Below are 15,918 nucleotides of genomic sequence, written 5' to 3'. Positions count from 1 at the left end.
CGCACACTCAGTAGGGTGACATCATTCCCAGGATGCAGCGCGCCATGATGTTTTCAACTTCCTCACATTTTGCCAAAAAATGATAAATTTGCAATTTTTGGTCGTTTTTTGAAAGTTTTTGTTAGTTTTGGAAACACCCATACCCAAGGGAGACTATTCTGATCCAGGTACTGTATTTATTTGCAATCCAAACGACCCTTTTCTACTCTTTTTAGTCTTCATCATCCTCTTTATGCACAGAGCTCAACTCAGCATCTCACTTGTTTACCTCATCAACAATCTCATATTGACATTCTAGGACAGGCTTGTTTACAAGATGGCTCTCAACAAATATATGCATCCTAGGAATAAGTACAAAAACAACCCTCCAGATTTTGCAACCCTGGCTAAGAAGTACCCCGATTTCGCCCAATACGTGACGTACAACAAGTCCGAGACGCGGGGCTTCATAAACTTTAAGGAACCGGAGGCCATGAGATGTCTGACATGCACCCTGCTGAAGGAGGACTTTGGGCTGGAAGTTGAGATTCCGAACGATCGGTTGATCCCGACGCTACCGCTGCGCCTGAACTACATCCACTGGATCGAAGACCTGCTAGAGGGGATGGGCGATGTGACGAAGGCAGCAGGGGATTCTGGGAAGGTTACGGGTATTGACATAGGTATGTTTGTAGCAGGGCGGGTTAAAGATAGCTTGTTACTAAAAGTAGTTCATGATCAATGTTGGTTCTATATTAATATTTGTCACAGCTGTAAATGCTGCAATTTCTATGTACACAAAATGCAGGAGACAAAAAAAGTACAAGCAGACCTGGTGCTTTATTCACCTTGAATATTCACCTTGATTTTGAAGTTCAGCCAGTTTTTTTATATGCATTATAAACATGATGGTGGAACCAAGCACACATGAACAGAACCTCGAGCTTGATTTCTATCCAAGTTGAGAAGTGTATCTGATTTGAATTGAATGTGTTTGTTCGATAGAGGAATAGTATTAAGTAAGTATAATATGATCCGGTTTATGGGGCCCAAGCTAAATAGATATCAAACTTTAACTCATTCAACCTAGATGCACATTTAAATGAACCCAACACACTTAGAAGAGTACTGTAGGACTAGGAGTCAACATGCTTGGCCAAATTCATGGCCAGTGACATAACAGGCTCATACCTTCCATCGGATCCTCTTCAAAGTTTTTCTTTTATCATGCATATGTTTGTGTTAATCAAATTTCTATGATAACTGAATATAACGTTTTTTTATTACATAGGTGCTGGTGCCTGCTGCATCTACCCCCTGCTGGGCTGCACCCTGAACAGTTGGAACTTCCTGGCCACAGAGGTGGACCCCACCTCATTCACCTACGCTGTCAACAACGTCAGCAGAAACAACAAACAGGACAACATCACAGGTGGGTATTGTTGTGGTGATCACAACTAATAATGCCACACACAACTGGGACATGCAACACGTACATTTGTACGGCAAAACTGCCCAAGAAGATCACTCATGCAGTGGACCGGTGTGTTACGCCGAATGGCGGTTATACCGGCTATATAGATACAGATACAGATACAGACCTATAGGATTTGGTCTTGTGAACAAGTGGTCACTATAGAGTCTAGACAGGATTCTTGCTTGCTTAGGGAACACCAAAAAGTAGTCACATTGGCCGGGTAGGCTTTATAATTATGTAGAAGTAAAAATAATTTGGGGGAATACCGTGCACTGGTGCACCTCACCTAAAGATAGAGGTCACTATAGAAAAAAGGTAGGTGTACAATGCAAGTGTAACAAAGGTTTTATTAGTTTTTTCAGAAACAAATGTCAAGAATATGCTGTACACAAGTGTACAATTATATAGTACCTTTACCTATGTACTTGAACATATTTGACTGTGAATGCACCTAGATATTTAATATCTAGGTTCATCCACAGTCAAAAATTATCGGGTCTTCAGCTTCAATTTGGGATGCACAGAAGTGCCTATGCATCCAGTATTTCAAGCCCTGGTTATTACCTCTAAGTGACTAACCTAGCCTTTATCATTATATGATGCTCATACATGCACATACCTGTCACCTTAATATTGTCATCACTTTTCACTTCCAGTAAAACACGTCCAAAGGGACGAAGGCCTTCTGAAAGTCTTAGAGGAAGACGAGACTCGCTACGACTTCTGCATGTGCAACCCACCTTTCTATGCCAATGACCTGGAAGCCCAGGGACTGATGCCTGACCGGGGCAGCGAGCGCCCCCTGCCATCCTCCATCAGTACTGCGAGCGAGGCCGAGCGTGTGGCCTGCGGAGGTGAGGTGGGGCATGTAGGCAGGATCATCTTGGAGAGTCTGCAGCTGCAGCAGAGGATAGGGTGAGTACGGACTTGTTTTAATCGGGTCTCTCACTGGACTGCGCAAAATTGCACCAAATTGTGAAAGCCATTCACAAAGTGATTCCAATCGGCAAACGGCGCAATCATTCCATGGTTTTTAAGTCAGTGGGATTTCCAATTAAGTCATTTTGTATCTGATTTTGAGCCAAACCAGAGAGTCATTCCATGCCTCCATGGCCATCGGTGGCCATTCTGTTTGTAGTGGTCACATATTTCCCCTGCAATTTCCTCGCACAATTTGGCGTAGTCCATATACTTACTTACTTACTGCCCTTTATGCCTCCCGTCCATATGGCCAGTCACATACTTGCCTTAGCATTTAAAAGTCATGTATTTAGGATGCGAAGTGAAGAAACAGCCATCATCATCATTTAGGATGCAGAAAGTACATGTGATTCACACCACTTTGATTCACAAGGTACAATTTAGATCAAGATCCACAACCAGATCTTTACCTTACTACACACAAAGTCAGATAATCTAGTCGGATAAAAGTTTTTCTCACATCCAGGCTTCTGACTTTAGAAAGCTCTCATTTATTTATCTATTTATCAATCTTTAGGGTGGTCCCTTCAGTTAACATTGTAACTGATTTCCAAGGGAGCCCTTTCATTACATGATAAATGAAATGTCCCAAAACCTATGAAATATAAACTGGTGTGGCCTTAATAATACCCATACAAAGACTTTTGCCGGCATTCTTGCTCCTAATTCTACATCTTCAGGCATTCCTTGAAGTTGTGTCAGCCTATTGCAAGCAAATTGCATGTATCCACATAGGACTTGATCAACCAATTATAGTTAAACATTGTACCTTGTTATTTTTTTCAAACAGGTTTTACACTTCCATGTTGGGCAAGAAATCCAGCTTGAAACCTTTGAAGGAGATGCTGAAGGAAAAAGGGGTAAGATTTAGGTACATTCATCATCAACATCATCATGTCGGGCGGGTTGTATTGATAATTGTTATGGCCATGAATAGTTTCATCAGGTTGGTATAAGTTACTGGATAACAAAGTTCTTTCAAACTGAGTCACCTTACTCAGAGTAAAGTCTGCCTTAGCAAACAAACAAACCTTAAACAAACACCAAAATGCATGCTGTCTTCTTTGACCTTTTAGCCAAATTTGAACTTGACTGAAGCAAATGGTAAGAAAAATGAAGATATACTTCACTGATTGTATGTGAACATTTTGTGTTTCCAGATAGAGAACTTTGCGTGCACAGAGTTCTGCCAGGGCCGCACCATGAGATGGGGGATAGTCTGGACCTTCCACGAGAACTTCACTCTGCTAGTGGGTGTCTCTGTTGTATGTCGTTACATTAGGGAGGCCAAGTACAATGTACATGTCATAGTAGACATTGGAATTCAGGAGAATCTGGAATTCTCCTAAGAGAGATTGGAATTCTGAACCTTCCTAGGACGATTCCAGATTCTCCTAGGACAAATTGGAATTCCAATCTCTCCTAGGACAGATTTGAATCTTATTACTGAATTGGATATTGGATGCATATGCACGTTTGTGGACCCAAAATTAGAACTGTGCTTCTAATTTTTGACTGAGGGTGCACTGGTTTGTGTAGCATAAAGGTACTATTGTACACTGTCATGAAAATATACTGAAGCCTTTGTTGCATTACTAGTACTTTGATGTTAGCCTGTACATGTATAGAATTTCAGTTAATCACAATTCTTCATAGCTGACAAACTCTGTTGTCAGGTTTTGCTGACATTCTACTTTACCTTACAACATTTCGCAAACCTACTTATACTACATGTACTTCTACTACTTAGGTATGTGTACATCAGTGCGCCTATTCCCAAAAATGAATTTTGAGATCTGATAAGTGATAGAATGAAAATATCAATAGTGTTGAAATTCTGTGATTTTGACCTTTTGCACACTGAAGTAGGAATATGGCTACCGATTCTCTATTGGTTATGGCCAGGGGTAGGAGAAGGTTAATGCACCATCTCCACAGGATGGTGCTACCATTGTTTAACCAATAAGCAAGCAAACCAAAACATGATTGGATTTTTGAAATCATTGAGAGATCACAAAGATATAACCTTCTTATGTTGACGAAGGTCAGACATCCAGGTAATAAGATAGGCCAAATGACAGTTACTCAAGTATCTGGATGAAACTTTGAAACAGTCAGATGTTCCAGACAGCATCGTCAGTGACTAAAGGGAAGAACTGGAAAACCAGGTTTTATACCAAAACTCTGAACCTTGTTGTATGTTGTTGTATGTTTAATATCTATAGACATCTCCACTACAGAAGAAGAAGAGCAAGCCCCCTATTACCACAGTTGTGCCAGAGAAGTACCTTCAGCACCTCATGAAGCATGCTGCTCAAACTGGAGGCATGCAGAACACAAGGGTGCAGCTGGTCAGCAACGCCATCAAGCAGCTATTGGGAGAACTGCAGGTATTCAGCTACAGCTGTATTCAGTGCAAGTGCATGGCCACAGCAAGTAAATTTTATGAGCACATGCATTGATTTTTGCCTGATTTGAAAGAAAAAAAATATTGGTTCCCCATCAGAGATTGTCAACATGACAAGAAAATAACAAAGATGGGAAAATTTGTCTCTAGTGTAGCCTCTAGTGTACATGTAGAAGTAAAACTAGTGAGGTATGAGTGTAGTTTTAGAAGTGAAACTAGTTAGGCAGTAGTACTAGTAGAAGTTACACCAGTATAGTTGCCAACTTATTAAGTGAGTCAAGTCGACCACAGTAGTGTCCCTTTCTGCTCATCTTGAATACAGAAATGAAAGACTTGTTGGCGGCGTTCATTTTGATTCTTGTTACATTGAATTTTTTCTAATTTTTATTACCCATCTTGTTTGTTGTTTTCTTATTAGGTTTTATTGAGTCAGCATTTTTCTATAATGTTTCCTTTCCTTGCCAGGTGCCGTTCCAGGAGAGTGCTCCCCCCAGTCCAGACCACCGTGTCTCCCTGACTCTAACTCCCACTGAGAACACCTGGATTCACAACAGGAAGAGACGCAGGCAGAAGTCCAGGGAGGCGAGGGAGGGACAGAAACAGGTGGAACAGCCACTGTTGTTACAGTTTGATACAGAGGAACAGAAAGAACCCATGGCGGAACAGTCCACTCCAAATACGGAAGAAGAGAAGATGGAGCATGATGGCAGCCATGTTGGGGAGGGGGGCACACCTGTGAAGGGCAATGATGCGGACAGAAAGAAAATAGAGACAACAGAAGGGGCTGCAAACAGCGCGACCAGCCCTGGTAAACGGGGAGCTTCGGAAGTGTCTGTGTCTGAAGAGTTGCTTTTCAAAGCCTGCCTGTCAATCAGTATGATTGACAAGGGCATCGTCATGGAGATGGCATGGCTGGAGGGGAAGGATAAGGATGGTATGAACCAGCTGGTGTGTTACATAAAGAGCCAGTTCACCAAAGTGTGAGGTGTAAGAAGTATCCATACTTTGTACTGAAATGTGGTATGATCCATATATATGGGCGTACTGTGTTTCATCAACTACTAGGTAGTTGTTAACATTATATTTCCTTTGTCTAAGGAGGACAAGGAATTTTTTTTACTCTTCGCTTCTGATCAAAATTCCTTTTTTTTTCACAAACACGTACATTGGTGAATTTTAGCACAGTTGTTTTAGAACATCTTTTTTTATAGTACCTATCCTTAGGCTTGTTTGAAATGGTTACTGTTTAATCAACAAAAAGCTATGATTCCCAGCTAGTATGAAGAGCCTTTTTAGTTGGGAAGATGAAATGTGTAAAATGTGGTATACTTATGTTGTGCCAGGATCCTCATCAACTACAAGGTAGTTGTTAAATTTCTTTTGTCAAAGGAGGGGCGGAAATATATTTTTATCTGTTTATTGTTTAGTTAAAGCTCAACAAAAAACTATGGAGAGCATCTTGAGTTGAAAGGACTACATTATCCAAAAAATTCTCTTTCTAATTCGATGTTTGCAACTCTCCTCTATAAAGATTGTGTATGACTGACCTCAGCTGGTAACAATGGAGATGCATGGAAACAGTAGATAACATTGAGTATAATGAAGTTATTTTGTATTTTTTTAGTTCCTCCTTTTTTGATTTTAAGCAATACGTGTTTTTTTTCCATACAGCTTCCTTCTAATTCCATGCAAAGCACAGACTTAAATATGTCATAAGGTTTCTGTATTGCTACATTGAACTAAAATTTAAACATAAATTTAAACTTAAATGACATGTTATTTCCTTCGAGTTGTTGACCAAGTGAAAGTTATAAGGTGGATGCAGATGATTTTGTACAAGTCTGATTTCTCTTTTTTATCTTTTAGTTAAACGTAAAATTATGTTTCCCTGCAAATAATGTCCATCAAAGAAAATGCTCATGAAGCCATGATATTGAATTATAGTTTCCTTATAAAACTGTTTCCAAGAATAAGACATGAAGAAACTTCTATTTTTTGTCGTTTTGTACATGTTCAAAGATAACATGTAAGTATGTTTATTTTGTATGATAAGTTTCTGCCATGCAAGATGGCCAAAAAAGTATATTAACATAGTATAACATAAGTATAACATCATCTTGATGTTAATTGTTATGATGTCAACACTATTTAACTGCAATAAAATGTCATCAAAATAGACTTGGTCACTGTGTTTTGAGCCTTTTTTTATTGTGAATAGTTTTCAGGTACAAACAACAAATGAACTCTTTCCTGTGCCCAAGTCCTTTCTGGTAGATCTAACGTTATATGAATAGGATACATAAGCAAGACCATACGACCTTATGGATTGTAATCTTAGTTCTTGTCTGCACGAAAAACAAGCCCGAACTTGTTGGAGAGAAACATATGCACATGGACGAGAGTTGCCAGGATGGTATGTAAAGTCTAGTTGATGCCATGTACATGTATAGCTAGTGTACGTAACTTCCCACATACAGTTTTGAACATCCTCTTCCACTTAGGCTGGGTTTATTTTAAGCTTTGTTCACGTCGTTTTAGGGGAAGCTATTTTTTCTAGTAAATCGATGTCCTTTTCTAAAAAAACACGATTTTGTTAATTTTGGATAATCAAGCCCAACTATCACATGTGACATGTTCCTCCTTCGCGTGTGAAAATATCCAAGTATTCCAATCGATGATATCATTGCGACAATTAAACTTATTTTTGCTGTGAGTCGTTTCCTTTTCGCGGAACAAGACAAAGGCGACGCTTCACCGGACGGTCCCTTGTCTGTATAGCTTAAGCATGACGGCTCAAAATGATGAGGTCACTGACACACGTGTGCTGGCTTGACGCCACTCAATCGATAAACTCCAAGCAGAGGTTGGTGGGGAAAATTGTGAACTTATCATATGCCCCGTTTTTGTCGACATCTCCGAACTTCCTGTATTATACATTTGTTATGTGTTTTTTTTTTTAAATCAAAGACCTCACAGTGATGAGGAAGAAGAATATCTAGAAATCGGAAATGTTCAACTGTTCTCATAGACGATATCATTGCGATAATTAACTTATTTTTGCTGTAGATCGTTTCCTTGTGAAACAAGACAAAAGTAACACACAACTCGGTCGTAGCTTGTCTGTAGCCCGGGGCTTAATGCTTAATTATGTGATCAGGTCATTGACATAGTTTTCTGGGTTGGAGCCATCAATAGATATCTTACAGCATTTCCAGACTACATGACCAAGCCAAATTCATATATCTTATTCAGTGTATTCTAGTACTATTCACTTGTTGTGGTAGCTTTTTAAAGACCTCATAGTGGGGAGAGATGGCAATGCAAACTATCCAAGTCCATAATCCTGCCACAATTATCTTGTTTCCGCTGCTAATCGTTTCCTTTAGCCTGTAATGCAGGCCTCGGTGGGCGTTTTGAAATTGTCCGTTTTTTGCCCAGGTTATGTAGTGTTCTTTATATCTTTCGTTGTCCCAAGCCTAAAACGGTACCACTAACGACCATACGATGGAACAATCAGAACTTAGTACCTTATCAGAAAAAAACCCCGACAAATCAGCTTCCCTGTCAGACAAAAGCGACTATTTCAAACAGCCTAACAGGGGCTGCTATGGAGGCTATGTTTCCTTGTGCACCTGTGCCAGACACCTGGCTTAAGGTGTTCTAGCTCAGATCCAGCATTCATCCCTATGACGTCACTTTCACATTCTTCATTCACAAGACGATAATCGTACTAAAACTTAACGTTATTGTCATTCACGCCGTCAAATCTGGTGTTGGTTGTGTCACGGAATGATATGAGAAATACAAATGTTTGGAAAAAGTGCAATCAGAGGTCCGCTTTTCTCACCAAAATTTGGTCGCCTAAAGGTACAACATTTCTACATGGTTTCGTGATAAGATCATCGTATATCAGAAAAGGATCGATTGACTGACTAACATGATTGACTAACTCACTCAGTCAGAAAACTTTGTTATCAGATGCAATCTCTGTTGAAATATCAGTAAGATTCTCTGTGTTTCCATGATAGTCTGTTATGGTCATTCTCATCGTTAAAGCTGGTCGTGATTGTGAAAGATGAAATGAGAAAGCAATGATTTGAAAGAAGGCAATCACTTCCACGCTTTTCTCACCAGAATTTGGTCGCCTAAAAGTGTGACATTTCCTCATGGCTTCGTGATGAGATCATCGTATCATATGAAAAGGGTGGGCCACAAACTTAGATAGCTCTGCCCATATTTCAAAATAGATATTAATAGCATAGCTCCGCCCATTTGGGCCAAAACGTCGTGTAGAATTTCTGGTTAAGCTTCAAATCGCTTGATTCGATTGGCTGAAGATGATGTTTAATATTAATGAGTACCCAGAACCGTACCCAACAGGTGTATATATACCGCCCCTCAAGCCCCGCTGTCCCATTCTGACCGTGAACTCTCCCAAGTTTACTCACTTCGCGGCTGCAGAAGTTACCTGTTCCTTCCTGAGCGGCAAGACGGGCAGACGACAGGTAAAAAAATCACACCTATTGGCGTTTTAGACGATTTTGCTGGCTTATCTAACGAAATTTACCCGCTAAAATCCGTCGATATTTCATTTCCAGGCTTTCTTAATTCACGATGACATCCCGCCAGGACGACAAGGTGGACCAAGAAGGCGGCACGGAGACCCCGCACGGATCCGCCCCCTACAGGGTGAGCAATTGAAAATCTACGGTTTAAAAAGGCGAAACTTTCTGTGATGTCGAACAGATGAAGACCTAAAGAGTATCTTTGTGTCCCATTTAGATATGTAAAAGTCTTAAGCTTGATCTAGATCATTCTAAAGTAAGACTAGATAAGCCTTGCTGTTTAATGTATGTTAAAGCGCAAAATAAAAGTCAATCTGTCCGTGTTATGTATGACAAGTGTGCGAAGTGGTCGAACTAACAATCATTGATCACCACACGCGCGCATGCATTATAAATTTCAAGGGACGATTTCATCGGAAATATGAAGCTTAAAATCATAGCAGACGGACGAAAAAAAGAATGGCAAGCAGGATCATAACCTGATTCTTACTGTTTTTGTTTTCATCGATAAACAGACCGAGCAGGGCGCCAGGCCAGGCCGGCTGTGTCGTGTGCGACTCCCGCTCCTCGTCGGCGTGCTGGTCGTGCTGTTGGCGGCAGGGATGGCCCGGGGCCAGCTCCTGTCCATGGTACGTGCCGCGTGACACCGGTTTGTCAACTTGTTTCATACGCTGTCAGATTTTTGTTTGTTTTTTTGTTTGGTTCACATTTTATTCATTTGAACTACTTTGATAAAGGGAATTTTAGATACAATCATCATAATCTTTTTTCTATACGTTTTGTGATAGGGCGAGTTCAAGGAGGACACCAAGACGGTAAGATTTAACTTTTTTACATGGCTGTGACATAGAGTACAGTAAATGTTGACATTTTCGCAGTGGTTTAGTGTCGGCGATTTTCGCGATGACCCCTTCACCGTGAACTTACAGCCATCGCAAAATGCTTGTTCTGTTTTCTGTCCGCATACTCTACATATAATTTCAACCGCAACCGCCGCGAACACTCCATTTTGTCCCTACCGCGAAATCAAATCCCCGCATAAAAGCATGACTAGTGTTTCCTAATAATTTTAAGTTTGAGTACTCTTCAATGTGAAGCATGTTTAAACAATAAACTCTCCTATATGGTTTATATTGTTGTGAGATAAGCATGCGCACCGCTGGGATTAATTCATCTGTGCCTGTATCATGTCAATACGCAGGGTCTGGTAGCAGTGAAGGCTCCCGGTGGTAAAACTTGCTACATCGTCGATGAATCATACACAGACCGTGACAACGAGGTAAACAACACATTATAAATCTTACCCACTTTTATCGTGATTTTTATCTTAACAATCTTACAACATCCAAAACTATGCCTTCCAGTATACGTAGTTCAAGACAATTAAGAGGACGAGTTCAAAAGTAATAAAAGAAATGCAAATGATCATTTTACAGGAGGAAGACGACGGGGGAAAGTTCGCGATCTCCCTGGACGAGACCCGTAAGGACCAGCCCAAGCTGAGCGGGGAGTTAGCGGACTTCTGTGAGGGCCTGGACCCGCGCTGGGCCACCGCTGAACCGGCGGACAAAAACTCTGATGCCGACGTCATCGTGGAGACAGGTACGTGGCCTTTTTTCTTGAGTTGTCGAAGAGCGTGTCTGTCTCGTTAACGGCCTTCCCCAATTAAAACGCATCTGCTATGTCACTGAACTTGAGCTGTCAATAGAGGGACGGAGAGTAAGTGCTGTAGGCCACCTAATGCCTCTTTTGAAAATGTACAGGCCGATATTGTTTGAGATTTTTTTTCATCATGGACTCGTTTTCGTCAGAGCAGAAGTCAGCTAGCTACAACAATCTTGATACAAGTACATGGCTGACGTCTTTTCTTTCTAGGTACCTCCGACGAAGAAAAGGAAAGGCCGAGGCCCGCCGGCCAAACAAAGCTGTGGCGTCGTCGGAGCAGCTCTCGCCGCCGCTCCTGGTTTGATCGCCGACGTAGTATCGTTCGCCGCCGCACGTGGTTCGATCGCCGCCGTACTGTCTTCCGTCGTCGCAGCTGGATCGGAAAATAGTAGGCCTTGCAACAGTCCGGTCGTCGTAGGTCGTCGACGAAGGCTCAATCACGAGCATGGCGTGAAAGTTAGGGGAGTATTTGCGCTTTAGACTTTAGAATATTCATGGGCCTAACGGAAATGAACCAAACAAAAAGGAAAGACAGTTGTGCCTTCACGGGCAAACAGGTGAACACATAGGGGAAGTAAGGGAGACTTAGTTAGCGCTTTCTAATATTAATATGTATAATTTGTATCGTTATGATCGTATTATTCCTTACGGTCTTGCTATGCCATGCCTGTTTACAAGTTTAAGAAAATGCTATTTTTCAGGTCAATTTGAATCGGCAGGTGGCATAATTGATGTAAAAGAATTACATTTGCCTTATACATGCATTATGCAGTGACATGTTTGGTGAGTTACGCATACCTAGCTTTAAATCTTGGATCACCATTGGATTTACCACCGGGGGCCCTCGCATCACCATGAATAGGATCGGGGAAGATTAGAAGTTTTACTATGTACAATGTGTATGTAGCTAAGTCTATATTGGTTCAATTTGTAGCGCGTTATATAGACCTTTTGGGATCGAAGGTACTTCCGACGTTGGAAGTTAAGACACAATACAAATACATATGAATGGTTATTTGACTGTTCACTGACTGTATGCAAGTTTTTAAACCTATTCCTATTAAAGTCACTCTGTATGCTTCTGTAATTCACTGGTCGTGAAATTACTGCCGTACTGTTAATATATATGTCACAGTAGAGATTGGAATCCAGTAGAGTCCGGAACTCTACTAGTAGAGATTGGAATTCCAATCTCTACTAGTAGAGACTGGAATTCCAATCTCAACTAGTAGAGTTCCGGACTCTACTAGTAGAGATTGGAATTCCAATCTCTACTAGTAGAGATTGGAATCGGGATCTGGATATTGGGATTCCATCAAAATGTTTTGGAGAATAGACTGAATCATTTCACACCTAAAATTGCAGCATAGCTAAGCCTACATTCACCATTACTATTTTAGGTGAATTATTTCATATTTTAGATATCTGATAACTTTGACATCAATTTTGGAACTGGCTTGGCAGGGGTAAATTAGCTCTTATATACCGAGTCACTAACGAACTGGAAAAACTAGTTGAGCATATTGAGTCACTAATCCATAATGGCCGTATGCAAATGATTGACATATCAGTGGCATTTACAAATAGCCATTGACTAAGGTTGGACCGGACGGCAATCCGCATGGTTACAATGTGTCTTGACAGAAGGTTTATTAGATATCTAAAACATACAGTATTTAACCTAAAATAGTAATGGTGAATTTCTAAGGCTAAATTTCAGGTGTGAAATGACTCAGTCCATTTTTCAAAACATTTTGATGCAATCCGAATTTCTTCTATCAGAATTGGAGATTGTCCTGGTAGAATTCCAATCTCTACCAGTAGAATCTGGAATTCTCCTAGTAGAGATTGGAATCCCAATATTCAGATCCCGATTCCAATCTCTACTAGTAGAGATTGGAATTCCAATCTCAACTAGTAGAATCCGGAACTCTACTAGTAGAGATTGGAATTCCAGTCTCTACTAGTAGAGATTGGAATTCCAATCTCTACTAGTAGAGTTCCGGACTCTACTGGATTCCAATCTCTACTGTGACATATATACAGTTATTGCTTTTATACAGTGTAATTATAGGCAGGGGAAAGGACACACGATAAACGATACACTCTAATGACGAAAGAAGGACACAGAAAAAGGACCCCAAATGCAATAATGACAAAAGTGATAGAGCCTAGACGAGACTGTTAGTAAAGATTACGAATCTCGAATGAAGGAAATCTGGGACTGTTGTGCTCTAGCCTGGATGCCAGACTGTTTCCAGGGCCTATATAGGCCAGCTCGTCGGCTCCATGACCAACATGCCCCCGAGGAAATTTACCACAGACACCCCTGAGTTAGACCCTCGGGCTGGCCAACTCAGGGTATCTACTATAGGGTGCCAACTGTGAGCGGTACATTTGCTTCTTCCGAAGGGAAACATTTATTAGCCGAAGGTATCGGTATCGCCTTGCGAGCTTGAGGGGTCTGGCATCCAGGCTAGACGTGCTGATACTGTAAACACAGCAGTCTGGGGCAAATCTATACCTAGCACATGTCCAAACTTTCCATAGAGCACCACCCCCTCCCCAAGATAGGACGAGCTGACTATAACACTCAAGCAACTATCATGAGTATAGGGAGGGTAGAGTTTAACGTTTTTCGACTGTTCCAATCTGAGACACTGTCTTAGACTATATCATGATCTTGCCTACCATAATCTTCTTTGAGAATATGTAAGAACATCTCTTATTCAAACTGCGGGACATTAACATAATTCACAGACAGACAGACAGAAATCTTCAAACCTGTCATTTCCTTCCACGAATTCATATGTTGGAAGCTTGTTCTAAACATCCTCGACCAACGTTGGCCATTGCAAATGATCACAACTTGCCAACCGCAAACGGAGCTACATTGAGCGCCATTATGGGGATAGCCAGCTCATTTTGAGTCAGGTGTCACAGGCGAAACGACAGATTAGCATAAATCTGAGTAACGCCCTTCGTGACAAGGAGACCTAGCCTCCAACACAGACTTTAGTCGACGAAACGACTTTGCCGTTTTTGCTGAAAAATTGCTGCCATTTTCATTACTTAGAGGTGTTGCGATAAGCTGTTACAAGTGTTAGAAAAAAGGAAAGAAAATAGCGCGAAACCTGGAAAGTAACTTTAATTCTAAAACGCCAGCCGAAGCCTTTCATATAGGCTAGAGGAAACGACCTGCAGCGAAAATAAGCTCATTGTCGGGGACTCATTCAAGTGAAGGGTTTAACCTGTCATCTATCATTAACAAAAGCAACACTGTCATGCCTGTGAAATACTTCATCAAAACCACATGTATATGAACCGTTCAATATCAATACAAGAACGTATTGAACGTAGAAAGATATGTGTCTGAGCCTTGAGATCCTGAAATGATATTTTGTATTCAGACGTTCATTGAGAACTGAAGCCGTCAAAGTGTGTCAATGGCACTTTGAAACGTCGGCCCTAGCCAAGGCTATGCATGATATAGACAAACTCTCAAATCGGGCGTGACTTCTGTTTTGTACCGCGACAAGGAAACGATGTAGAACGAATACAAGTTTGTGGCGACGATGACATCATAGCGAATAGTTAATTTTAGTCGCCACTTTATTCTATGAGGGCATTCCTGAGGCACGATGGACAATTTACAATACTCTGTCAAACATTCATTCCTCTATCAACATGTCATCACGTCTATGTGCCTAACTATCTGTCGACATACAATGGATTATCTGTTTTTGTTTGTAGTCCATCCAAGGAGGTTCTAATATAAATTTAGTTCTCTAGGTTGATGGAACGTTTACGTCCTTGGTCTATCACAGTTGTAAACTGTGAAGTGCAAGGTTTAGACTAAATGGTGGACAGGTATCAATGCGAACCTAGCGACTTTTGCTCAAACTGCATGTAAACACATGTGGTCCTCACACATATACAAGCTCTTGGAATCTGGAGGGAATAGATTAAACTCTACAGACCAAACAGTTTTTCACAGCACTCTATTCTCCCGGTAGTGTAAATGAGATGTATGATTTAGCCTGCCTTTAGCGTGTATTGCTTACCTTTGCCCAAACTCGTAATTTTGGTTGTCGGCTCATGTATGACTTTTAAAGACTGGTAGTACTATAGGCAACCTCGCCAACAAACTCACAATTACATAGTATCTTGCTTACGACTAACTCCCGATCATGGTCAGGAAGAGATCGGGAGTCCATGGTATGCTATGTGTGACAGGGGCGTAAGTGGTTTCCTCGCGGGTTGGATGTTACAATGTAGGTCATTTCCTTGTCGTAATTTGGGTCATTTCAATGTAATAGTTTACGACGTAGTTAGTTTTCTTCGTGTAGTCCTAGATGTAGGTCATTTTGCCAACTGCTGTTGATGACTATTTAGTGGCAGAAACGACGCGTTATTTTTACCATAATTGGGATTTTACAAAACGCGTCCAGTGACTGCCGTGGAGCACTGGAGGCTCCCCTGTGCGTACCCTTTCTGAGAAAGACTTCACTCAGACCATAGGCTGTAGGCCTCGGAAGGAGAGTTTGATACGCCCGAAGAGTTTGATAGGCCCGAAAGCCGCCCTCGCCCGAAGGGCGCGCGGATCCCGAACTTACCCGAAAGCCGCCCTCGCCCGAATTCCGCCGGAAGCGCGCGCCCCCGAAGCGCGCCCGAAGGGCGCGCCCCGCCGAAGCGCGCCCGAAGGGCGCGCCCCGTGGCGCCGCAGGCGCCAGAGCGAATTCCGAGCGGAGCAATTTTTTGAAGTTAGCTTCGCCGAGCGACTTTCGCGCAAGGGACGACGGGAGGCCGACGGGTATTTGCATAACTACCGACCGGGAGAGTCT

At 41.6% G+C, this 15,918-nt stretch overlaps 2 protein-coding genes across 4 annotated transcripts; both read left to right on the top strand.

Moving 5' to 3' along the window:
* Position 1: 1 nt before the first annotated feature.
* LOC136439318 (RNA N6-adenosine-methyltransferase mettl16-like) lies at positions 2–7,022 on the top strand. 3 transcript variants are annotated; one of them, XM_066434694.1, is made up of 8 exons: positions 2–167; positions 299–662; positions 1,271–1,411; positions 2,113–2,371; positions 3,228–3,297; positions 3,598–3,687; positions 4,663–4,827; positions 5,310–7,022. In XM_066434694.1, exons 2-8 carry the CDS (start codon positions 317–319, stop codon positions 5,826–5,828), a joined length of 1,590 nt encoding a protein of 529 aa, XP_066290791.1. In that variant the 5' UTR covers positions 2–167; positions 299–316; the 3' UTR covers positions 5,829–7,022. The 3 variants fall into 3 exon arrangements, with proteins under 3 accessions (XP_066290791.1, XP_066290799.1, XP_066290783.1); XM_066434702.1 differs by having other exon boundaries at positions 2–662; positions 4,678–4,827; XM_066434686.1 differs by having other exon boundaries at positions 2–662.
* Positions 7,023–9,221: 2,199 nt separating this feature from the next.
* On the top strand, positions 9,222–12,161 carry LOC136439357 (uncharacterized). The gene is made up of 7 exons (XM_066434751.1): positions 9,222–9,349; positions 9,443–9,533; positions 9,925–10,038; positions 10,198–10,224; positions 10,611–10,688; positions 10,846–11,011; positions 11,285–12,161. The coding sequence occupies exons 2-7, from the start codon at positions 9,459–9,461 to the stop codon at positions 11,461–11,463; spliced, it is 639 nt and encodes a 212-aa protein (XP_066290848.1). The 5' UTR covers positions 9,222–9,349; positions 9,443–9,458; the 3' UTR covers positions 11,464–12,161.
* The last annotated feature ends 3,757 nt before the right edge of the window (positions 12,162–15,918 follow it).

Source organism: Branchiostoma lanceolatum, chromosome 1, assembly GCF_035083965.1.
Source record: "Branchiostoma lanceolatum isolate klBraLanc5 chromosome 1, klBraLanc5.hap2, whole genome shotgun sequence".
NCBI classification, from domain to species: Eukaryota; Metazoa; Chordata; class Leptocardii; order Amphioxiformes; family Branchiostomatidae; genus Branchiostoma; species Branchiostoma lanceolatum.
The sequence above is the reverse complement of the archived record's forward strand: the minus strand, read 5'-3'. Positions and strand labels throughout refer to the sequence as shown.

What these genes read in the sequence shown, in the direction of transcription:
- LOC136439318 (XM_066434694.1), top strand. Translation starts at nt 317, where the DNA reads ATGGCTCTCAACAAATATATGCATCCTAGGAATAAGTACAAAAACAAC. An exon ending in GGTTACGGGTATTGACATAG is followed by an intron (nt 663 to 1,270) that starts GTATGTTTGTAG and finishes TTTATTACATAG; the next exon opens with GTGCTGGTGCCTGCTGCATC. An exon ending in ACGAGAACTTCACTCTGCTA is followed by an intron (nt 3,688 to 4,662) that starts GTGGGTGTCTCT and finishes TAATATCTATAG; the next exon opens with ACATCTCCACTACAGAAGAA.
- LOC136439357 (XM_066434751.1), top strand. Translation starts at nt 9,459, where the DNA reads ATGACATCCCGCCAGGACGACAAGGTGGACCAAGAAGGCGGCACGGAG. An exon ending in ACGGATCCGCCCCCTACAGG is followed by an intron (nt 9,534 to 9,924) that starts GTGAGCAATTGA and finishes ATCGATAAACAG; the next exon opens with ACCGAGCAGGGCGCCAGGCC. An exon ending in TCAAGGAGGACACCAAGACG is followed by an intron (nt 10,225 to 10,610) that starts GTAAGATTTAAC and finishes GTCAATACGCAG; the next exon opens with GGTCTGGTAGCAGTGAAGGC.